Source organism: Cheilinus undulatus, linkage group 9, assembly GCF_018320785.1.
Source record: "Cheilinus undulatus linkage group 9, ASM1832078v1, whole genome shotgun sequence".
Taxonomy (NCBI): domain Eukaryota; kingdom Metazoa; phylum Chordata; class Actinopteri; order Labriformes; family Labridae; genus Cheilinus; species Cheilinus undulatus.
The window spans coordinates 10,701,599-10,726,674 of record NC_054873.1 but is presented as its reverse complement, the minus strand read 5'-3'; the positions used below and the strand labels follow the sequence as shown (position 1 = coordinate 10,726,674).

The following is a 25,076-nucleotide window of genomic DNA, read 5'->3' as shown; positions in this document are numbered from 1 at the left end:
ATTTTGTTTCTGTGCACAAAGTCAAATAATGAAAGTATCCAAAATAAAATTAGGATGTTTGGAGAAGCTGTGTCAAAATGTCTTGCTCTGTTTAACAGCACTTGGGAAATACTTTTAAAAGAAAAACATTTCAATGGGGGCTAATAATTTTGTACTCGTCTGTTGTCTAAATCAGTGGTTTTCAAACTTTTTTTTGCCAAAGGGACATCTGAGGTTAAGCCAAAATCTCAAGGCACACCATATTCATATCAATACAAAATAGACTTTTTAAATAATATAACAGTCAAGGTGGCCCATAAGGGGGGATAAAGTGGAGAGGTTTCTGGGGCCCAGACAACCTGGGGTGGCAAAAGTGGGCAAAAGGTACCTGAAAGGTGGCAAAAATTGGTTAAAGTGATGATAAAACATGGCAAAATTGGGTAAAAAGTGGCACGACAAAGTAAAAAATTGTTAACAATTGACATAAGGGGCCAAAACATTGGTTAATAGTGGCAAAACATGTTGAAAGAGTCAAAAAGGTGGCAAAAATGGGTTACAAGTGGCCAAAAGGGTTAAATGTTGTAAAAAGTTGGTTAATATGGTTTAGAAGTGATTAAAAATGGGCAAGATTAGGCAAAAAAGTGGCCAAAGGCAAAGTGAGTGAAAATTAGCAAGAAGGTGGCAAAAATGGGTTGAAAGTGTCAAAAATGAGACAAGATAGGTTACAAGTGGCAGAAAAGTGGCAAAAAATGGTAAAAAGTGATTAAAAAATTGGCAAAAAAAGTCCAAATAATATCAAAGGTAGGCAAAAACCCTCAAAAATGTAGCAAAAATGGGTTAAATGTGGCAAAATGTTCAATAAAAGTTGCAAAAAATTGGTCAAAAGTATTTTTAAAAAGTTGCAAAATTGCAAAAAAGCAGCAACAATGGTTTAAGTTGACAAAATTAGTGGCAAAATGGGTAGAAAAATTGGTGAACTTGGTTACAAGTAGCATGAATAATGATCATTTCAACAATTTCAACTCAATAATAGCTTGCCAAATTACAACTGCAAAAAATGTTGAAAAACAACCAGAATCTGATCCAGTAGGAAGGTCACAAATTGATAAAGTTTCTGTCAACATCTTGTGGTTATTCCTTTAGTTTTGAAAGAAATCCTTTGTAATTTTTTTTAGAGGTTAGAGGCAACTCTGAATCAAACCAGTCAAAAACTTGTAGAAATACAACTGATATAAAATCATTTATTAGAAACATACACTTTAAAAATATTTGAGAACAAGTTTAAATTTAACAGTGAATTGTAAAAGATATAGTACGTCAGATGGTCGTATCATTCAGCAACACCTCTTCAAGCAGCAGTGAAAGCAATAAGAATTGACACCAGTAAAGATCTTTCTTTTTGCAAGTTTCAGTTTTTAAGTGCAAAAAGTGCAGAGCAGCAAATAAAAAATTCCTACTGTGCTGCACTTTACTGTAAATCTCACATAAGGAGCATCTTTTCCTCTTTTTTAGTGCATGTGAGAGCTGCTGCTGCTGCTGCTAGTGGTGGTGTGGGTTTTTTTCTGCACAGCAGTGCTTCAGTGTTTTGCAGCAGGTAAAAGTTTAGATGTCAACGTCAGGCTACAGTTTACAGCCATGTAAAAACACATATAGCACAGCTCTACTAATCTGCACTCAGTGGGCGTCCTGTGCAGTACCGGATTAGAATTAGCCATGCTTTGCAATTGGCCAGATCTGCAAAACCATTCAGCAGACATTCTAAAGAGCCATATGTGGGCTGCCATCGTGCTGAAACAGATCTAGAAATTTGCATCTTGTTAAGGGCTCCCACTCAGGGCTCCATGTTTGCTTCCTTTATCGGCTTTTGGTTGAGAAAGTTCATTGTGTCCCTGCTGTCCATACCCGGGGTGGACAGGTACTCGAACTCGTACTCTCCCTTGCTGTTGGCTGGGCGGACCTCGCTCGAGGTTTGTTTGTGTTCCAGGATCTGCTTCAGCTGCATGCTGGCGTACTCAGGCTTGGTGGTGAGGGGTCCTTCTGGGACCTCGATACCCAGGATGTCTGTGACCATGTAGGGGCGGAGCCAGCCCACCAGAGGAGTGGTGCCAGGGGTGTAGTGGGTCTGCCGATGGTAGAAGAGGAGACCATCCACCTGCAGTGAGATATTCAAATTTAAACTAAAGAGAAGCACAGAAAATTGATTTATGTGTTTGCTTTCATGTATACAGGAAACTCTAGATCTGCATGTTAAACAGATTATTTTTTTAAGGTTACTTTGGGCTTGTATATTTAATAGTAGAGGGCAGCAGTGGTCAGAAACAGAGATGAACAGTTGTGTTTAAAATAATGGCAGTACAACATCACTAACTAGATCCATCACTGTTAGGGTAGAAATTATATTTCTGCATGGTAAATAATTTAGTAGTAGGTGTACTAAGTAACAGAAAACCAACAGACCCAACAGTCATGGCATGCATGCTGCTGATTCTGTGTAATTGAATCATTAATTGATAGGGGTGTGTTAAAAATAATAGCAGTGTGGAGTTCAATTAGTGAGGTAATTCAATCTGTGAACAAACAGGTGCCAAACACGGAGCCCTCATTTAGAACGAAGGCAGGAAATGTACATGCTGGTCGAGGTGCATTTCTCTGAAAATCTGAGTAAAATGGGTTGTTCAGAAGAACAGTGTACTTTTATTAGTAAGTTGATTGGAGTGGTGAAAACAAATAAAGAAGTGAAGAAAAATACTGCTCAGCTAAAATGATCTCAATTTTTTAAAATGGCACCCAGAACCAGAAGGACACGTTTGCAGATCGTATGCGGTACAAGTGTTGCAAAAGTCACGTGTGCATGACAGCCAGTTGGAAGGCAGATTTCAGTTGTACCTGATGGCTTGTGAGGATTTTGACAACTTAAAGCAAGAAAAAAATGTGAGTTTTCTGAAACAAAATTAACTAAGTCCACAATTACAAATTGGTCTACATATATGCAGATTAGTGCACACATTTGTGGATCTTTGTATAAATTTGCAAATCTTTGCACACATTTGCAGATCTGAAAACACATATTTGGATTTGTGCACAGATCTTTGTGCGCATTTGTAAATACTTTTGCAACAATAATAGCTCCATATATAAATAGGTTAGAAATTATTTGTGTATCTGTTCTGACTGTTGAATCATAAGTCTTTTTCTGAATAGGAGTGTCCTACAGTTTTAGAGTTTGGCCTTAATCTGGCAGTAAGAATAATATGAATGTGGCCCTCTAAGAAACCAAAGTTGTCCATCCCAGTGCTTGGCCATCTTGCATCCCAGTTGGTTTACTTATTTACCCTGACTTTACTCTGAAAATTTCCTTCAACCCCTTTAGTTACAGTTCAGGGTGAGCAAATGTTTCAACACAGTCGGAAATATCCTGGGAAATTCACAGCAAACGAGCGGCCAGGGTTTTTGGTTTTTTACATCACATGGCTAGTGAGATTGTTGGGAATGTGATGAAGCTGCATTGCACTCTTTTCTGCTTTTCTGCATTTTCTTTTATGCCATGTCCTGCCTCTTGAGACAACCCTCTCCACTTGACCGTGAAAGTGTCCTGCTGTGAGGTGGATTTATGGACAGACAAGTCAAGAAATTTCAGGGGCAGCATGTCCTGAATAATTTCTTCAAATTTCCACATGTGGAAAAAGCCTTACATTTCTATGACAGATAAGCTATCTCACATATCAACCATCAAAATGAGCCTTTCTCTAACACCGTTTACTGTATGCAATAGTGGGGTGTTTGCAGAAAAGTACTGAAGGAAGAGAACTCTTCTTACGCTGAAGCTGTACTCCGCTGTCATGGCTTTCTGGATCTGCTCCGTCGTGCACTCTAAGCTGTGGAGGCTCACAAACCGGAACTGTTGGACCAAACAAAACCCAACACCTCGTCACAAGTTCCAAACACAATTTGTCTTCTTGTCAAATGCGGAAAATTGCTTTCGAATGTTGAGTTTTCTCTACGGGGGCTAAGCCTGATTTAGCTCCTACTGAGCTGTACACAAACACTTCAGGTTAAGAAAAAGAACTTAAAGTTTACTCAGTCTTTCTCAAATCACCTTAATCCTGAAGATTTGTGTGTCATAATTGATCTTGTGCACAATTAGAATCTAAGACAGTAATTGGGAGTTTTGCCCTTAATTTTCCTTTGTCTCATTTTCCCCCTGAGGAGGTTCAAGTTCAAGTTCAGGACTTTATCTATCCCATGTGTGGGAACATGATACAGCAAGTCACAACAAACAGGAAAAATAAAACATTCAGGATTGTATAAAGATGTTCCTGAGTGTCAAATAACACAAAGTATGAAAAAGTAGGAAGGAAAAAGGGACATGATGTGAAGAGACTCTATTCCTGGCAGTGTTACTCACAGGATTGCGTTTGGCGATCTCTGATAGGCCGTCCGTCTCCTGCATTTTGGTCTGGAGCCAGTAGAAACGGAACTCGGTCTGTTGATGAGAAAACAAGAACTGTAAACAAAAACTCCTTTCTGAACCCCGAGCTGATGAGATGGGTAACGTGGCGTAAAAGCACATCTGTGGCCCAGACCCTACTACTTAAGCAATTAGCCAAGCATTCCTGGATTGCTGGAGAATTAGAAACTAGTTTTACCGGGCAGTCGTAGACCGGGTGGCCTCTCCAGCACATGACATCCAGGATGTAGTAAGTCCTGTCCAGCTCACTGTAAATACAGTCCAGGATTGTGTAGTCTGCATGGGGCATACAGAAAAGAGCATCTGTAGTCTTTGATTTGTAAATGAAGAGTAACATGAAGACTTTTACAATCTTAACAATCTCAATCAAATTTATTAAATAACTTCAATATATTTAAGTTAAATCATTGGCATCAAAGTCAAATGTGTGATATTTTTTATGTTTTCACTTTGATTTTGAGTTAGCCTATACCTTTGGCTATTACAAGTTGATTATGGCCACTAACTCTATTGTGGGGGCCAAAAGTTGAGTAATGTTAGAGTTACAAAGATCACCTTGAGGCTTATAAATTTAGGAAAATTTACAAAAATAAATGGGACTGATGTTTACCATTAAATACTTTGTGACTACTTTACACGGGTCCAATTTTTGCTGTCTTTTTGTGAGTTTTAGGAGAGATGTTCCGAATAAATGATCAAAGTTGGATCAAAATTAGCAAAAAGACGTTCAGTATCGGGTTTACTGTTGTGGATTTATCTATCAGCCCCCAAAAGTCAGCTGAAATACTGCCTATGGGATTCAAAGGCATCAATAGGGTCAACAGAAGCCACAACACATCAAAAGGAAAAACAAGTAAGGGACAACGATTTATGGTTCAAAAGTCATTTAACGTTTGACAGACTGTGTCACTTCTTGTCATGTACAACAGTGCCCGTCTGGAATGCATTTTCACAATCACATTCAGAGAAAAAAATGTCACACAGCCCCCATTCTCTGCTTTCCTTTGTTTCTTCTTCGCTGCTTTAAAAACGGTAGCCCATGCACGCAGTGTTGCCCAGCAGCAAAGAAGAATTGATTTCTGTTTTATAGCGCTAACATTTAGTATGACTAAACGAAGCAAAATATAAAGTTAAACCAAACAGTATTGGACTGTGCATAAACTTGTGTACTTTCAGATACCAATACCTGCATTTAAAGCAGTATCGCATGTATTTCCGATACTGGCATTGGAATGGGAACAACTACTCAGAACGTGGCTCAACAAATAGAATGGTAATGTACAGCCAATGACACAAAGAGGTACGTCACAGGATCTCTGTCTCTCTTTCTCTCCATTATGCTCTATACAGACTGTCTCCATAATGACCAGAATGTTTAAGCATGGGTGCTTGTAAAGTCAGCAGTCTTCCCCATGATTGCAGTTGTGTGTACTGAAGCAGACTGAGAGAATGAGGGCTCAAGAAACCATTTTCCAGATTTTTCTACCATATTCTTATATTTTGAGATTGTGAATTTGAGATTTTTGTGATCTGTAAGCCGGAATCGTCAAGATTGAAACAAACAAAGTCTGGAAAAAACTTCACTTTGTATGAAATGAATCTAGGATCTATAAAATATTAACTTTTTGAAGTAAATCAACTTTAACATGATATTCTACATTTTCAGATGCACCTGTATACACTGATACACACAAACTTACATCTTTTTAATTCTGGAAAAACAAGGTGCTTCACTAGAATTTGAAATAAGTCTCAAGAAATGTGTTTAAAGGGTTGAAAAATACAAGTCTGTCATAAATATTACAGGTAATAAAGATGATGCAAGCTCACATCTGAGGGGGAAATCATTGGAGGATAACTACTGTTCATGTTCACTTCCTGGTGTTGCTAAAAAGCCAAAGTGGTCAACTTTAATAAACCCCTGAGCTCCACATGCAAACAGGCCCACCTACCTTTTCCCATGGCTGAGTTGTGTCGGTTCCCACCAGGCAGCAGGGAGGGGAAACGGTTCACACAGTAGCCGCTTTTAGTGTACGCTGCAGTGGAGCCCTTCAGAGAGAGAAAGAAAGAGAATATAAATAAGGGAAGAGACAACAATCATCAACTCTACATCTGCTCCCCAGAGACTATTGTTTAACTATAAATGTAGTATCTCTTCTGCCATATGTTTATGGTGTTTGCTACCAGAGGCAAAGATTAGGACCAGGATTGATCTGCTTTCATTTACTAGTCAGACTTCACTTTAAAGGTATTTTTGCACGTGCAGCATTAAAACACTGTTAACATGCTTTTGTTGCCTTGAACAGCTATTAGTCCAAGCTGAAAGTCCTACTTGGGTATTTCTAGACCTTCAACAGAAGACCCTAACAAGAGGTGACAAGATATAAAAATATAATCCTGAAAATATTTCTAAAACCCACATATGATTACAATGGTTTTCACAGGAGAAAGGTTCAAATGTGGGGAAGGCAAGGGTTTTAGAGACAGCTGCAGGAGGCACTGATCCACCACCAAGAGATATTCTTGGTTAACGAAGTGAAACGTCAGAGAAGCTGAAGATCCTGCAGCTGTCCTAATGGCACAGTCAAAGGTGCAACAGGCAGTAAAGCCCAGCATGATGTCTTTTACCTATGCTTCCAACACAAAAAACTGTGGTCGTGAAATAAAGTGATCAAAGCTCAAAATGTCCGTTTTCAAAATCAGAGCTTTGTCAGCATTACTGCCACAGACACAGAGCTGCACAGACACTCTGTAGAGGCTAAAAACTACAAGTGTCACATCCTGTAACATTGACATACAACTAGAAAAACCCCTGAACAGATGAAACATGTCAGATTGTGTTTTCCTCCATCAACAGAAACCATCTGCTGTTTGTGTGTTTCAAAGACTCTGCAGTTCTGGTTCTGTGAAGAGCGCTGTGATGCTGCTACACAGATGTGAAATAATGAATGAGGAAGCAGATGACTGTCATTATGAAGAGAGGGATGGTTGCGTCACACTGTTTTGGAGTGTCAGTTACAATAGCACAACAAAGGTTTGTGTGAACTTGGAAGGAAACTGTAATCTAGAACCACATTGACACAAGAGGCATCTGAGTTATGCAGAATTCTGCATGTAATGCTGATTAGGCTTTTCTAACCTCAAGATTATTCACATACTACACACCTGACTCATGAGGATGAACACAAGAGCAGGAGAAAAAAAGGATAAAGTTGAAAAAGAAGAACTTATTCTTTTATACAATAAAAGCTACTTTTAGCAACCTTGCCACCCAGAATCTCCCAAAGTCTGACATCTTCTTCTTGCTTTATAAGAGTATGATTTATACTGAGCTCAAGCTTTGCTTTAGGATAACCTATTATAATTTGATACACTTTACATAAGTTTATTGCTGCTGATCCAACTTTAACTTTATTGTCTCCTAAGGCAGATCTGTATGTTAACTTTTCCCCCATAGCACTGGAGCTACAGAGGCTAATAATCTTGTAGCACAAAATATAAAATGTATATTACATCTCCAAAACAAACCAGTAAGGAACGATGAAACCAAAGGTTACTCAATACGACTGATTACAAAAGTTTTTGTGCCTACGTGTTCGGCACACCTTGCATTTCAGAGTGTTCTCACTGCTTTCTCTGTGCCAAGGCTAACCTTCCTCTTCCTTTGACTAATACAAATATTATGTGGCAAACTCACGGTCTTCAGTGTTTAAAACAATAATTCAACAGTGAGGACTGGCTGATAAGGCCTAAAAACAAAATGTCAGATTTTTTCACACCAAACTTGATAGATAAATTTTTAAAATCATTTTTTGTCCATAAAAACTACATAGCAAAAAAATGACTTGCTTTTATTTAATTTATAAAATTAACAAAAGCAAATCATATTTTGCCATCTGGGATAAAAAAGTAAAATGAGTTCACCTTTTGGGATTAATGTGTCAGCTGTCAGCTTGTCTTTTTAAGTGAAGGGGAGTTGTAAAGGTTACCACTGGAGTCTGCCTTATTTAACCTTTACAGCCAATGGATTGGTCAGATTCCTTGTCTGTCATCAGGAGGATCCATCTTGGTTTAGTTATACAGCAAGTCTGTAAACCAGTTGTTCCCAACCTTTTCTCTTTTAGGGACCCCCCTATTCTTATCTAACAAAAGCTGCCCCCCCCCACAGGACCAGCCTGACAAAGTTCAGTATCAACATCAGTTGTTTTTAATGACAAAATCTAAACATAATACACCTACTTATGCAAAAAATCTATGTATAAACTATCCATTATCATGATGGTTTATATTAAAGGGGCCACTGTAAACACTAAAGAGGATCAGTTCATTTTTGGGGAAAAACGTGCAGTTTTCTATTTTAAAAGCTGTAAATTTACATGAACTAAAACATAGAATTTTGGGAATAATTAAGTCGAGCATTGCCGAATGCATGGAAGAAAATCAGTCCAGTTGAAGCCGTTTTCCTTGTGCAATTCTTTCAGTTGAGAGCCTAAACAAAATAAAACTTCTTACTGGGGCCAAGCTACAAGGAAGTACTCGTGATTTTATCCCAGAATCGTTAAATTATCATCTGGCCTTCGAGACATTTCAGTAAACTGCGGTTATCTAACCACTGCTTTCAGTTTGGTTTCTTGTAATATTTTGTCTTTGCAATGTCATAAATTAATTTTCAAAACTTGAAATTGTTGAGGTTAGAATGTCAAAATTGTATGTTTAAACATGGACATTCAAGTTTATTTTGATTGTAATTATACACAGTTAGGATCTAAAAATGTTGACTTTTTTCTAAAAAAATAATTGATACTCCATTCTATTCTTTTTTAATCTTTCAGAATACATTAGAGCACAGGTGTCAAACTCAAGGCCCGGGGGGCCGAATCCGGCCCGTGGTACAGTTGTTTCCAGCCCGCAAGATCATACGATCTTTCTATTATAACTCGCCCACCAGTATGAGGTCTGCAGATTTCCTCCAGTAAATGTTTAAACTTAACCTTGATGATTTAAAATATCCTTGTTAAATGATAAAAATCTGAAAAAGAGTAAAAGAAGTTAGATAAAAAGCCAGGAAGGTGGGAAAAGAAATTAATGGTGTCATTTCATATTCTCAACTTTGCACCTTACAATTTCGACTTAAACTTATGGTTTTGACTTTTTTCATGTTCTGAACTTCAAGATTCACAATTTAAAAATTCTAAGTCATATTTTTACCTTTTAAACTTGTGATTTTGACTTTCTATCTCATTTATTTGCCTTTTAAAAAAATTATTTTGCCTTTAAATGACATGTTTTGACCTTTTGAGCTAATAAGTTTGATTTTATCTCAGACTCTGAGCCTTCAAACTCATCTTTTTTTTTTCATCTCAGAATGATTTATTATCAGTGTTTTTTTTTTTTTTAATTTTTTCATTTTTTACTAATGGTGAAAATGAGGTTAACAGTTTATGTTTAAATGTTGAGCTTGTTAGGCTCTTAGGTTAGGCCTAACTTCAGAATCCGCAATTGACTTTACCAATCCTGGCCTAAATAGTCCGGCCCTCAGGATTACTCATCGGAGCAAATCTGGCCCCAGACTCAATATGAGTTTGACACCCCTGCATTAGAGTGACTTTTTGAGCCCACATGCTCTTCTTCAGACTTACCCACAAGAAGAGCATGTTGGCTCAAAACGTCACTCTAATGTAATTGCTAATTAAAGCCTGATATGGGAGCTCCATGGTGTGCAGACCTTTACTCTTTCTCATCTACTTCCTTTTTAGATCCTGAACCCTGTCCACTGATGTGCGTGTTCTACCCCTGATTGTTCTAATCTTTTATAATACATATATGTAAATTATGCTCAATCACGATTTTGAAAAAAAAATAAAAAAAAAAATAAATCGAATTTCAACAATGTAAGAGCCCCTGGATCTAGTCTGGTCTTCCTCGTTCAAAAAAGTTAGTAGACAAACATTTTTAGTTGACAAAATTAACACTGGAAGAAGAGCAGAGAACCGCACTGAAAGCTCTTATTTTGCTATTCTTCCAACTGGCTTCTGCTGTAGTTTAATTTAGAAACTGGCTGCACTGATAGCATTCAGCAAAACTGGTTGCCTGTTGAGCTAGCATTATGTGCCATAACACCATCCATGGGCTGTTGCCCAGATGGATGTGAAATATCTCCTATGAAACAGTCGACCTCAGGTTAGTCTCCTTTAGGAATAAACCTTTTCATAATGCTGGCGGACATGTTGTTGTTGTGCGTGCAGTAAGTAATTAACGGGGGGAAGGTATGAACTACAAAAGCTCAAGAGGATCACTTAAGGCTTGCTGTTTTCTCTCTACCTTTTCGCCCACATAATTAGTTTTGCACAGAGCTTCTCGGCTAAGGTGGCTCATCTTACTCACAGGCACAACTCATCTCCTTTTCCCCACCACCAGAAATGCTGCTTTGAATTTACAAGAAACAAATGCCGTGCTATAATCCTATCAAAGTATTGTTCCATGGTCTGCATGACTGTGCATTTATATTCAAAGAAAATGCTCACTGCTGTGACTTGTAAAGATCAAATATGAAGATGGAGAGGCTTTCCATCAGTGCTGAAAGATGACGCATCAGAAACCAAAGATGGAAATACTTCAAACGACTCACAAGGGTTTGGGACTGACAGTTCTGTGTGTGAATTACAATAATGATCTCCCTCTTTTCTGAAGTTTTCATATCTAAGACAGCTGTGTGACTGTGTGAAACAACAGTGACAGGTTCCTACCTTAGAGGCAACAATGAGAGATCTTTTCCCCACGGGACAGACCACCATCAGCCAATCAGTGTCCAGCTCTGAGGGGACGTCCACCAGCCACTCTGACAGCATGAGCTAAGGAGGAAAAAGTTTATCAGCAAATGCAGCTTTCCATCTTATTCAGCATTAAATTCAGCCAAAAAAGATAAAGACCCACGTGCTGGCATTTAGCACCCTCATGTGTCTTTTATTCTAGAAACTCATGCGCCCTCTGCTGGCCAAAATGAAGAAGGCACAAGCTCTGATTTGCCGTCCTCCACATATGAACAGGAATCTCTGGGTAATACTAGACTTCAAAGACTGACCTGGTTTGCGTAATGCTTCGGTAGCTTCCTCCTTTCGATCTCCATCCCCTCCTCCTCTGTGTTGCCATCTTTCTCCCGCTCCCCCTCGTCCTGTTTCTCCATGTCCTCCTCTCCATCGCTGTCTGCCCCCGTCCAGTCCCCATCAGCCAAACGCCGTGCATGGTTGACATAGTTGAGCCTTTTACTGAGAGAAAGAACTTTGTCTGAATAAAATACAAACAACTTTGAAGAGAGAAAAAGACACATTAAAAAAATAGCTACTGCAGGGTGAACAGAAGGAAAAGCAATGGAGGATGATAAAAATACCTGGTGCATTATGTAAACAGGGCAGTAATGAGTAAAAACTTAATGTTGCTGTGTAGAAAAAGATATCCATTTTCATTTTGGCGTTATTCCTTCATAATGGAGGAACTGTCACCCAGGATGGATTTAAGCATCTACCACATGAACTGACGTCCCTTCTTGAATAAAAAAACTCTGGTATCAAACAGTTAATTTTACCTTTTCTGCAGGTCAAGGAAGCGCCGGCGTCTCTCGCTCTGCTCCAGCACACTGTACTTGCTTTTGTACTGGGCCAGTCGAGGGTGGGGGCCGGCTGTGCTGTTGGGCTCTTTGGACACAGCAAAGCTGGTCGAGAGGGCTTTGGTCAGTTCATCCATGGAGAATCTGTAAATCAGTCCACCATTGCTTATATTTGACATAACATTGCTTATCATTTTCTCTCTCTGAAACCAACTGTCCCTTCCTCTGATACCTCATAGGGTTCTTATTTTGTACAGAAGTGTAGTTAATGGATGTTTCAGTGTTCTGCCAGTTAGAAAGTTCACATCTACCTGACATTTAAATGACATTTTCACTGAGCTGTGGTGAGGATATTTAGCTCAGCTGCCACAAACCTTTAAGTATCTAAGAGCCATTTTAATCTAGGAGGTAAAATACTATAACTCAGAAGTTATTTGCTTTATAGAGATTCTACTTCCACAGATATCTGGTGTAACTGTAGAGGAGTTTGAAAAACGTGTTTTTATTTTGTTATCAATTAATTAATTGTTACCATTTTCCTCTCAGTCAAGTCTCTAACATGTCAGATAATAGAGATGGCCCGAATCATCATTTTAACAACAGTATGGGCAGATGTCTGCAACCCATATTAAACCCATATTTGCCAAACTTTAACCACTTTTCACCATGTTCCTGGCCCCTTTTAATCTGTCTTTACTCATTTTTGCACCTTTTGTTTGTTACTGGTTGCTTTGTTCTTGCTGCTACACATCACAGCACTTTGTAAACCCTTGTTTTTAAAAGCACTATACAAATGAAATTATCATTATTATTATTTCATCCCATTTTTGAATCTTTTAACCCATACTTCTTACAACCAATTCTTGTCAACCACTTTTAACCAATTTCCCATTTTTCTCCATTTCCCTACCATTTGTTGCCCTTTTTTTAACTTTTTAACCCATTTTGCAGCTTTCATCTAATTTCTACTTCTTTAAACGATTTTTAAACTAGTTTTAACCCATTTCTGCCACATTATTTCCATTTAAAATCTTTTTTTGTTGCCCTGTATATGCAATCTTTACCCCTTCTAACCCATAAATGCCACTTTTTGCTTTTCACCATTTCCCTTGCAACTATTGCTCCCTGTTAACTTGCCTTATTCATATTTGCAGCTTCTAGCCAATTTTGGACTCTTTTAACCCACATTTACCACTTTTAACCTATTTTCACCACTTTTTTTACTGGGTAGAAGTCATTAATTGTTAGACAAACTCTGATTTGTTTCCATGGTCAAGCATGAGAAAAATGTTGGCACAGTCTTACACTAAAGGAAGTAATGAAGAAATAGTTTTTGGTATTAAATATCAGCTAAATTGTTGTTTCACACATTGGTATCAGTGTCGTTCTGATTCTCACTATTGGTGCATCTCTATAAATAATAGATATTTATTTTTTCTAAGCCCATTGAGGTCCTTCAGACAGAAAAAAAATCATACCTATTAGACATTTAAATAATGTCAAATGCTTTTATGCTGCTGTGTGTTGGGAAATTTTGTCAGCACCTTAAAACCATATACCTCTGAAAGTTAACTTTGCCCTTTTCATGGACGTTTTCACTGATATTTCTGATGCATATATATATATTTCTATAACTAACTTATACTTTCATTTTAAGTTGACTGCTGTTTTCTTGCGGTTGAGACTAAAACATGTCAGGCAAAATCCTCACTCAGACAGCTTTATGATAAGGTTTGTTATAAACAATATAGTTTTGGGAAAGGAGGAAAATATCACATTGGTACTTAATATATAGTTTCTTAATAAATAGTTGTGTTATATAACAAGTACATTATAAGTCATTTTTAGCACTGTCTTAACCTTGGTTTTTAAACAGACTGTATTTTTGCATTTAAAGAGAAAGGTGTCTATCTGTAGCTGGCTGTAAAGTCATAACCCAGCCTGTGCTTACACATGTAAACAAAAATTTATTAGACGTCCAAAGCGTCATATTCTGACCGCAAACATGAGATACCATAACCTAATATCGGTTTCCTAATTCCATTTCATACATATAAACAAAAAAAATGAAAAATACCTGACTTGTACACTTCATAATAACACAGATTAAGAGCTAACTTTTTAGGTGGGGCGGTTATCCAGCAACGCTGACATGTTTGGACATGTACTGCGACGAGAAAAAATACAGTCTGTAATACAAAAAACTTAATCTGATGCAATCTGTTTCTCTGAAGGGGTCAGGGACTTATGTAAAACCAAAGACTGTGTATAGGTGACTGCTTTACTGACGTAGCTCAGCACCATACATAGCACTTAGCATCGAGCTAAACTTGCTATCATACAATGGGCCAATCTGCCGCTAGCAACTCTGATGCTCGTGCAGTTTAATCATGTTTCATCTCCTACGAAGTATACTCACTTTACAGGCATACAGCAACATTTTACAGGAAATGTAGCCAGATATTAGCTTTAGTTAATAGCTTGAAACATACCTAGGACAGGCAGGGAGGCTGCTGCTGAAACGTCACGCTGTCATCTTTCCCACCACTGTGACGTTCTTTTTGTTGGCCGACTATAGACAGCGAACTATCCCGGAGTTTTTCATGGCGCCCATTCAACTTACACCATACCACTGGTATTTGCACTAGACTAGAGCACTGGTTCTCAACCTTTTCAGCCCCCCAAAAAACCCAAAACAAAGGTGCCAGTGACTGGGGACCCCCACTGTACCTGAAGGTGGCTGAACACAGCCATGCACTTTCAAGACTCCTCATATTGTGCAGCCAAGACCACCTATAAGGGAGAAAAATGGGAGAGCTTTCTGGGGCCCAGCCAAACTGGGGGCCAGTAAAATCATGGTCCATTGTAAAGTTAAACTGTGGTATTTTATATTTAACCTGAATAATAACCACTCTTATCAAAGAAACACATTTTAATTCATTTATGTTGTAAATAGCCCTCTTAAAAGTGTAAATCCTTTTGTTAAAAACAGAGTTAAAATATGTTAAAAATAGTTAAAATGGATTTGTAGTGGAAAAAATGGTGGGAAAGGTGGTGAAATTAGATTCCAAAAGTAGCAGGAATGGGTTAGAAATACCAAAAATTAGACAAAAGTGGTAAAAAAGAACCACAAAAATGGTGGGGAAAGTAGCAAAAATGGGCATATTAAGTGGTAAAAGGGGATTCAAAAGTGGCTGAAATGGCATTAAAAGTGGCAAAAATAGATTCAAATTTGGTGAAATGGGATGAAAATTGATATCAACCGGCAAGAAAGGGTTGCAGAGGCAGAAATAGTCAGAAACGAGCAAAAGTGGGCATAACAAATTGTGAAATGTGGCTTAAAAAGTGGTAAAAGGCATTAATAGTGGCAAAAAATGTGTCAACAGAGCCAACAATAGGCAGAGTTACAAGATCTGATTTAGAAGTGGCAAGAAAAGTGGTGGAAAGGGTTTAAAATGACAATAAATGGGTTTCAAGTTGCAAAAATGCTTTCTAGTTACATAGGCCTTTAGTTTGAAAACTTAAAATTTACTTTCAGGTCACGTAAATGTTAAAAAGGAAAAAGATATGAAACCAAATGTAACCGTTATTTTTTCTTAGTTTGTTAACTAGTTTTACTATTTATTGATTTATTTAATCAATATCTTGACTTAAGATAGAGGGAGGCAGTACTTTTTCCACATAGGACCAGGTATGTTTGTTTTTTTCCCCTTGATTAATGAGTTAATCATTTTAAAACTGCATTTTCTACTACTCTGGTTTTCTATCTAATGATAATATTCGTTTGAGCTGAAACACTGAAGTGTGATAAATTTGCATAAAATCTGAAATCAGGCAGAAGGCAATTACTTTACATGTCTCACGCTCACACACTCGCGCTCTCGGGCTCTTATTTTGAAACATATATATTTACTTCCGGGTTACCTGACCATTCGTTTTCGTATATTTACATCAGTGAAGCAACATAAGGAAAATGCATGAAACCAATCTCAACCATTTTTCTAGAGTTTGTTATCTCTATATACCATTTTAATTAAACATCACAAAACAACAAACAGCACCATATTTCGAGTAAAGCTAGCGTTCTTCATTTCCTTTCAGTCAAATGTAATTTCAAAATAATATATACATTCCGGATTCTTTAATAGAAGCGAAATATCTTGCGTCGGAATACTTTACAAATATCAGTAATACTGAATTAAAAACAAGAAAAATGTAAACAGAGCGACAGAAAATACTCAAGGGGGGTTAAAATTGAAAATAAATAAAAGTACAGAGATGAGTGGGGATTATAGTCATATTTATAAAATCCAACAAGGACTGGAGCAAGAACAAAAGATTATTTCTTTGTGGAAAAAAAAGAAAAAAAAACTGTGTGAAAATTTATTTCGCATCAGTCTCTTAGAACATAAAGAACAGCGTAAAGGCAAATATTAAACTTTTAAAAAAGTACTCCTTGCTGTTGTTCGTGTTGTGGCTTATGGATGGGCTGTCCAGCTGAGGGCGGTGTAGAGCCAGTGTCTCCTCTTTCACAGAGTATAAAGAAGCTGATGAAAAAAGGCGAAGTTGCCTTCAATTGTCCGAGCCCAACGTCATGGAAAGAGTTACTTTGTCGCAGCGCGCACAGGAATAACCCAAAAGAAACAACACAGAGCCGTGCTGCGTGTTGATAACACGAAGGAGGAGATTGTTTGGGCGCCGGTTCTGCTTTCTGCCTCAGTTTAAAGGATCAAGTGAAGATGCGCAGGAACCTGTTTACAAGGAAAACGCAGCAAGTTTCAGACTGAGGGAATGTGGAGCAGACTCAATATGCACAGGGATACCATTACTCATCCATCTGTTTTCATTCACGCCGGACCACTTTGTCTTGGAAATACGTGCACCAAGGATTGTTTTTAGGCTCTGAAATGAGATTCAAGTGTCCCGTGAGTGGACAATGCGAGGCTGCAGTCCAGTTTCTGAGGATTAAAACAACCGGCGCTGCTTTTGGAGGAGCTCTTTGGTGAAACCAGTTTTGTTTTAGAACCTGTCGTATTTTTAATGTGTAAGGAAGTATCCTTAGAGCATATGTGAGGGATTTAACGTGATATAAAGTCATATTACTTTGAAGATAGTGTTATATTTGAAAGCAGAACAGTTGGACACAGATTAGAGCGATAGCCTCAATGGGCTGAGGATGCTAGTGCTCACAGTAGACATATTTTAGACTCCTTTGGCGGATGGCAGTGATGGTTTTACATAACTGTTGACTCTGCCTTTGTTTACCAAGTCAGATCATTAAATTTACATAGGATATGCCGTGCTATCGCACACCTGATCCAACAGCTGCCATGTAATTTGAGCTGCTTGAATATTACAGTGAGCTAGTGTCAGATGTTTCCAAAACAGCATGCTTCCAGACAGTAGCATTAGTATAATCTAAGCACTATGTGCATGTAGAATTTGTTGCGTTAGGACCCACTGGAGTATCAAGATGTCAGTGAAAGCCAAAGCACTCTACACTTTTCAAAGTGAGAACAAAGAGGAGATCAGCATCCAGGAGAATGAGGAACTTGTGATCTTTGATGAGAACTCAGTGGATGGCTGGTTTCAGGGGGAGAACAGCAGAGGGGAGAGGGGGCTCTTCCCTGCATCCTATGTGGAAATTATCCGCACTCGTTCCAACTCAAATGTGACCGACTGCTCCATAAGCCCAGCCGGATCTTTAGGAAATGACTCCTCCTATTTCCACTCAACTCCAAACTCTTCCCTGCATATACAGCAGAGTTTCTATGATGACGACGATGATGACTGGGACGACTGGGATGATAGGTCGACGGTGGTGGATGATGCTGACCATACTAGGAGCCCAGGGGCCAACGGACATGCACATCAGAGCCCACTGTCCAACAACCCTAATGTGTACTACCGCTCCAAACCTCACATGGAGCGACAGGACAGCATCTCCAGCTCCAGGAAAGGCAGCATGGTGGGGAGGAACTTGAACCGATTCTCCAGCTTTGTCCGCTCAGGAGTTGAAGCGTTTGTGTTGGGTGATGTACCCATGATGGCAAAGATAGCAGAGTCCTACACTATTGAGATGGGTACCTTAGGGCCTGGATGGAAGGAGAGCCCACAGCCTTTCTCCTGCTCCATTGAAGACCCAACAAAACAGACAAAGTTTAAAGGCATCAAGACGTACATTTCATACCGGGTGACGCCCAGCCACACAGGGCGCCCCGTCTACAGACGCTACAAACACTTTGACTGGCTGTACAACCGCTTACTGCACAAGTTCACTGTGATCTCCGTGCCTCACCTGCCTGAGAAGCAGGCCACAGGCCGATTCGAGGAAGACTTCATCGAGAAGCGAAAGAGACGATTGATACTGTGGATGAACCACATGACGAGTCACCCAGTCCTCTCCCAGTACGAAGGCTTTGAGCACTTCCTGATGTGTGCCGATGACAAGCAGTGGAAACTGGGCAAGAGACGGGCAGAGAAAGATGAAATGGTGGGTGCACACTTCATGCTGACCCTCCAGATCCCCAATGAGCACCAAGACCTTCAGGATGTAGAGGAGCGGATCGACTCCTTCAAGGCCTTCGCCAAGAAAATGGATGACAGCGTGATGCAGCTCACGCACGTTGCCTCAGAGCTGGTTCGTAAACACCTGGGTGGGTTCAGGAAGGAGTTCCAGCGGTTGGGGAATGCCTTCCAGTCTATCAGCCAGGCGTTCATGCTGGACCCTCCCCATTGCTCAGAGACCTTCAACAACGCCATCTCCCACACCGGCCGCACCTACGAGAACATTGGAGAGATGTTTGCAGAGCAACCTAAGTACGACCTCTTCCACATGCTGGACAAGCTGTCGCTCTACCAAGGCCTGCTGGCCAACTTCCCAGACATCATTCATCTACAGAAAGGTAAAATCCTCAACTGGTAGTTAGCATATGATTTATTTGAGAAATGCAACCTCAGCATCTCGCTCAGTTTCCACTCCTGCAGCTTCTTACATATGTTGAGGGAATTTCATTTGATGCCACCCGGTCAAAAGCTGCAAAATAGGCTTTCCACAAAACCAAAAATTTAAATTGTGATGAAAACTTATGCAAATAAGATGAATCTGTTTTGATACAACTGCAACAAACATAGAAGTGAGGCACAGAGTCTTGAGAAATTTGTTTTTAATGGTCAGTGGTTTGTTATTTAGCCTGTGATTGGAGTTTTCTTGCAATTTATGATGGATTCATTCCTCTACTAAGCACCTGACTCATAAAACAGATCAGTGGTTCCCACACATAGATGCCATACGTCACCCAGGTATTTTTTATGGCTACCCAGGTATTTATGTTGACCATTTTTTTTCTCTTTCTTTTATTAAGTCCATATATAATCGCCATCCATGCGCGGCAGTGAGGCATACAATTGTTTGTCCTTCCAGTAAATGCACTGTTTGAGGAGCAACACCTCATCTTGAAAATTAAGCGTCCAATGTCGGCGTTTTAACGTACTTCTACATCTGCCATTATTATCATGGACTCCTGCAATCCAGCGTGATGATGGCAGTATGCTACCTCATTAAAAATAAGCATTCAGAGCTCATCTGCATTGATTGTTGAATATCCTGAAACACCTCAAAAGGTGAATGACGTTATCTGAGCATCTTTATACAACTGAGACAAATGGGATGATCCCATCAGCCACTATTAGCACCTTAGTGTCATTCTGAGGGAAACAATCAATGTTGTAGTTCTGGCATTTATCAATAATTCATTAAATGTTAGAGAGTTTATTGTTTGAAAGCACATGGCATTAAAAATGACCTAAGTATTCAATAAAAAGGGCTATCCAAGGCTCATGCAGACAGTAAGTCTTGAGCTTCAGCATTTTGGCTCTAACACTACAGTAGTTTCAGTATTCAAGTACTGGCATGACCTACTGAATAAGTTCTGGCTAATTATAGTGCATTCAGAAAGTATTGAGACCCCCTTCCTTTATGCTACAGTCAATTAAACATTTTTATCTCATTAATCTACACTCAATACCCCATAATGACAAAGTGAAAACAGAATGTTAGGATTTTTGCAAATTTATTAAAAAAAACACATTGACATAAGTATTCAGACCCTTGGCAAAACACTTGAAATTTAGCTCAGGTTCCTCCCATTTCCACAGATCTTTTCTGAGATATTTCTACAACTTGATTGGAGTGGTAAATTAAATTTGTTGGATGTGATTTGGAAAGGCATACACCTCTGTAGAAAGCCTCACAGATGACAATGCATGTCAGAGCAAAAACAAATATTTCAGCTAATAATCTCACGTTGAAGTTTGTTTAAGCATTTATTATGCAACATAATGTGTTTGGCATCAGGCTCCTACTTAATCACTCCTCACAGATTTTACATACAGAATTTGAGGAGTGATAAGATAACAGCTTAAATCCCTCCAGTCGGAGCCAACAGGTGGATTCTGGGGTGGAGGTGGGTTGAAGGCGAAAGCACAGTGTTGATCCAGGCGCAGAAATGCAGTGCAGGAAGAGAAAGGAAATCTTGAAGCTTAAATAGCCCAATAGTTTAGGAGGATGTGAGTCATGTGATTTGATTAAGATGCATGTCAGGTGTGAATGATTGTGCTCGAGATTACTGGCATTTTTATGACTTTACAAAAAGTTCTAAAATTCTGTTTTCACTTTGTCATGATGGGGTACTGAGTGTAGATTAATGAGAATATTTTTTTTTGACTGTAGCATTAGTCTTTAGCATAACAAAACTGATAAAAAGTGAAGAGGGTCTGAATGCACTGTATAAAAAACAATTAATTGGCACATAGACCTGTCAGGAGCTCACAGTCTTTTCTGTTGTGTGCTGCTCATCGGTACTTCAAATTCCAGTTCAGAATGAAATAACAAAACATAACTGAGGGTATTAACCTTGTGCATCTAAAGAAACACTTAAATACACATGTAATGCTAAATCAGAAGAAATGTTGTAGCCTGAAATAGCTTTGGTCCAGTGACTGAATTATAAAATATCACATACTAAACTAGAAGTCCCTGCCATCACTACTTTGAAGCCCAATAAAACTGCATTAGCTTGTATTGCAAAATGCTGGAAAATCCCATAATTGAGACTGGCAGCAGCTCAACATGGGAAAGTGTTTCTTAAACTTCAATTATCGTCAAGAATAACACACAAAGTGTCTGCTAATGGGAGCAATCTAGCATGATGGCAGATTATCACAATTTGTTTCACAATCTGAACTATTACTTTGTTCCGGATGACGGATTAGGTTCGAGTTCGGCTGAGAACATATGCGGACATTCACCATCTACATTCAATGATGAAACGTAGGGTTAGTATATGTGTACTGGGATGAATATTAGGCCAGAGTGTTAGCCTGGAGCAATAGCTCAACCTCCTTGACCTCCACCCAACCAGACACACAAACACGCCTACTGTACACACAGTCACATTCTGTGTGTGAAATGAATGCATGTAGAACAATGATGGACTGTGACAGCTTGTGCAAACACAACTTTGATGAGGGGAGTATTGTACTATTGACACAAGGTTCGGATCTAGACAGCCATATTTCTGTCATTTTCTTAACTAGATATTTGCCCTTTTTTCAGTCTGTGAAGAAAGTCTTAAACATTACAAAATGCTGTGTAGAGCTGATGATAGCTTGGGCTTCCGAGACATTGCCTCTAGTCACTGTTTTGATTAGTTCTGTAGTGAAGGTGCAAAATGCCACTGAACACATTAGCCAGTGAATCACTGATCAACACAAAAAAGAAGTCAAAAACATCAAAGTCTTTGCACTTCCTCGTGGTTCTAGTCCAAGTTTCATGAAACAAACAGGCAAAAGCTGTGTTGTTGTGTAATCCCACAATTTACAGCCATGATGTGACAAAGGACACCTGAGCACCACAGACGGGGAGCAGATTACTGACCGGACTATATCACAATATCTTAAAGTGAAAGTAGACAACTCTGGGGAGACACTGATGTGAAAGCTAGAGTTTGGAAGTATCAGCATTTCTTCCCACTAGGGATAGAGATCAAAACCCGGGTTAAAAAAAACCTGGGTTTGCAGCTGGTCTGCAACTCTGGCTTTATATGCAGTGACCCTCCTTAGATTTTGGTCCAAGACTTTCAAACCTTCACATATCAGCATTCTGCGTTAGCTCTCGAACAAACAGTCCTCTCAGCTGATTGGCTCGGTCCAGCAGGAAGGAAAGGGCTGCTACCAACAAGGACTAAAGCTATCAGCAAACGTTATCTCTTTCAAACAGCTGGTGCTTGTTATAACAGAGGTCATCTGTGATACCATTCAGCTCTGTACATCAAGTCCCTCCACCCAGATATGAACAAGTAAAACAAAGCAATCTGAATGATATTAAAGGGCCAGTCTGCTCAAATCACAAAAAGTAAATATTAGTTTAGGTTTCACATGCAGGCACTTTTAGATAACAGATTCTGAAATGTTTTTTTTTTTAACACTTGAAGCCCTTCAAGGAAAATTCCTCAGTATTTCTCTGAGTGTAATCACAAGAAGCCAGAAATATTTGTTTGGCTCTGTAGCAGAAGCAGGATGTAGGCATATCTGTCTCTAAATCAGGCAAATTGACCTTAAAAACAAACCCCTTTGAGCTACTGCTGCATCGCCATGTGGGATATCGGCTCAACTCAGCTCCACTTTATTCAGTTTTGGTACCAGGCAAGTAGTTTCCCATTATAGATTGTACTTTTAAAGTATGTACCTTCTCAACATAAGTGGGATTGTCTCTGTGTGAAACTGCTATGACGTCAACACGACAACACCAGAGGACTTAGACATGAAGATGTGCCTGGTTCTTGTTTTATACAGACTCAGTTTCAAGCTGCAAGACAAAATACTATAGAAAAGTACAGGAGAGATTAGGAAGTCATACAGCAGGATGAAACAGACAATGACATGAGTTTTATTTGCCAAGTCAAACACCCATTCATGACACTCCTAGTGACAATACTCTCCAACCAATCAGTGGTTGACAGTGTGTTAACGTCGTATTTTGGTAACGTTCAGCTCGCTTGGAACCTCAGCTGAGCTGATACCAAAAAACAACCAGGGACAATCCGCCTTAGAAAATAATAATAATAATGATAGAAAAAAAAAAACTAAAAAATAAAATAAAATGAAATATAAAAGAGAGCCCAGACTAGTCAAGGCATTTACCTTTATACTTTATCCTGCTGTATTTTATCTTTTCTGTTATTCTGTTATTTGTATTCATTTTTCTTTGCAGCTTTTATGAGAATCATGGAAATTATGGGTATGCGTAACCAGTCCTGCCCACAGAATCGGCCAGGCCCCTGAAATACCCAGAGAGAGGGCCCTCCCCAGTTGTGATGTATTGATGAAATGCATGTGTGTTGGATCAGTAGCAATGGTGCTAGCGCCCTGGCTAACAGCTATCTCACATTTGGGCTGGAAAGTGTGTCTTGGTATTTTTGGGTCTGATGTTCGTATTACTTATTCATGACACTTTTAACCCATTTTTGCCTCTTCTAACCAATTTTTGTTGCTTTTAACTGATCTTTACTCCTTTTTCTTACTTTAGATGCCCAATTTTGTCACATTATCACCAATTACAGTGTAACCCATTTTGCCACTTTTTAACCACTTTTCACCATTTTTTTCCCAACCAATTTTGCCCTTGTGTGCCTTGTAAGCCAATTTGTATTGTTCATATTGTGTTTTTTGCCATTTTTAACCTATTTTTGACCCTCTTTAACCACTTTCACCATTTTTCATCTTTTTTGCCCTGTTAGCCCATTTTTGATGGGATAATCCTATTTTTGTCTCTTTTAACCCATTCATATCATTCTGTTACCACTTTTCAAAACTTTTTTTCCTGCAAAGTTGTGCCATTTTTGCACATTTCTGCCTCTGTAGCTCATTGTTGCCATTTTTAACCTTTTGAGGAAATTTTTAGATTTTTTTTGCCTCTTTCTACAATTACTACATTCATATTCCCTTAAAGTTATTTCAGTTCCTACTTTATTTATTGCATCCTGGTGTTTGTGCACGTCATGGCTTAGCTACAAAATCTGACATTACTTTCCAAATGGTTTAAAGGAAAGGGTTTGAAGTAAGGCTATTTTTGTCCTTTGGCAAGAGTGGTTATCATTCAGGTTATATATAAGATATGTTCATCACAGATTAACTTGGATGGACCATGTTTTTGCTGACCTCCATGGGCCTCCTGTATGGCAGGGCTTCAGAAAGCTCTCCCCTTTATCATCCCCCCTTGTGGGTGGCCTTATGAGCAATATATATTGGTTATATGGTTGCATCTTTGATGTGCAACTCTGTGTACATTTGGTTTGGCTGAGCAAGACATAGATCTGGGGAGGCTACAAAAAAATTCTGTTGCATTGAAGGTTCACATGAAAACCCATTTGTATTTTGCAGAAAACAAAAGCAGCCAAGTGGGCTTTCACGTGTTTTGCACTGAGGAGAGACGTCTGTGCTACGCCCAGATCAGGGGAGGGCTTCCCTTTGGGAATTTGCACCATCTCCACATCTCTGGAGCTCAGTCAGAGTGACCATCAGGTTCTTGGTCACCTCTCTTACTGAGTCTCTCCTCCCTCGATTGCTCAGTTTGGCCAGGCGACCGGCTCTTTTGAAGAGTCCTTGTCATGCCAAACTTCTCCAGTTTAAGAATTATGGAGGCCACTGTGCTCCTGAGAACCTTCAGTGCAGCTAAATTTTTTTGTAGCTTTCCTCAGACCTGTGCCTTGCAACAATCCTGTCTCTGAGCTCTGCAGGCAGTTCCTTTGACCTCATGGCTAGATATGCTCTCACATGCATTGTTAGCTGTGAGGCCTTCTAAGAGCAGTGTGTACCTTCATAGATCATGTCCAGTCAATTCAATTTACCGCAGGTGGACTCAAATCAAGATGTAGGAACATCTTAGCAACAATCCAGAGAAATGGGAGGAAGCTGAGATTTTGTAAACATTTTCAATGGCAAATATTGACTGCTAAATGGAAACTG

General features: G+C 39.1%; 2 protein-coding genes across 2 annotated transcripts in view; one reads left to right on the top strand and one right to left on the bottom strand.

The window, feature by feature from the left end:
- Positions 1 to 1,206: 1,206 nt before the first annotated feature.
- On the bottom strand, positions 1,207 to 14,685 carry snupn (snurportin 1). The gene is made up of 9 exons (XM_041794786.1): positions 14,543 to 14,685; positions 12,030 to 12,194; positions 11,529 to 11,712; positions 11,194 to 11,298; positions 6,400 to 6,496; positions 4,626 to 4,723; positions 4,385 to 4,462; positions 3,797 to 3,877; positions 1,207 to 2,131 (listed from the first exon to the last, which is right to left on the bottom strand). The coding sequence occupies exons 2-9, from the start codon at positions 12,185 to 12,187 to the stop codon at positions 1,811 to 1,813; spliced, it is 1,122 nt and encodes a 373-aa protein (XP_041650720.1). The 5' UTR covers positions 12,188 to 12,194; positions 14,543 to 14,685; the 3' UTR covers positions 1,207 to 1,810.
- Positions 14,686 to 16,609: 1,924 nt separating this feature from the next.
- snx33 (sorting nexin 33) overlaps positions 16,610 to 25,076 on the top strand; it is a 34,835-nt gene continuing 26,368 nt past the window's right edge. Inside the window, exon 1 of the mRNA XM_041795475.1 lies at positions 16,610 to 18,955. Within this exon, the coding sequence (XP_041651409.1) occupies positions 17,524 to 18,955 (1,432 nt within the window). The 5' untranslated portion in view covers positions 16,610 to 17,523. The remainder of the gene's footprint in view (positions 18,956 to 25,076) is intronic.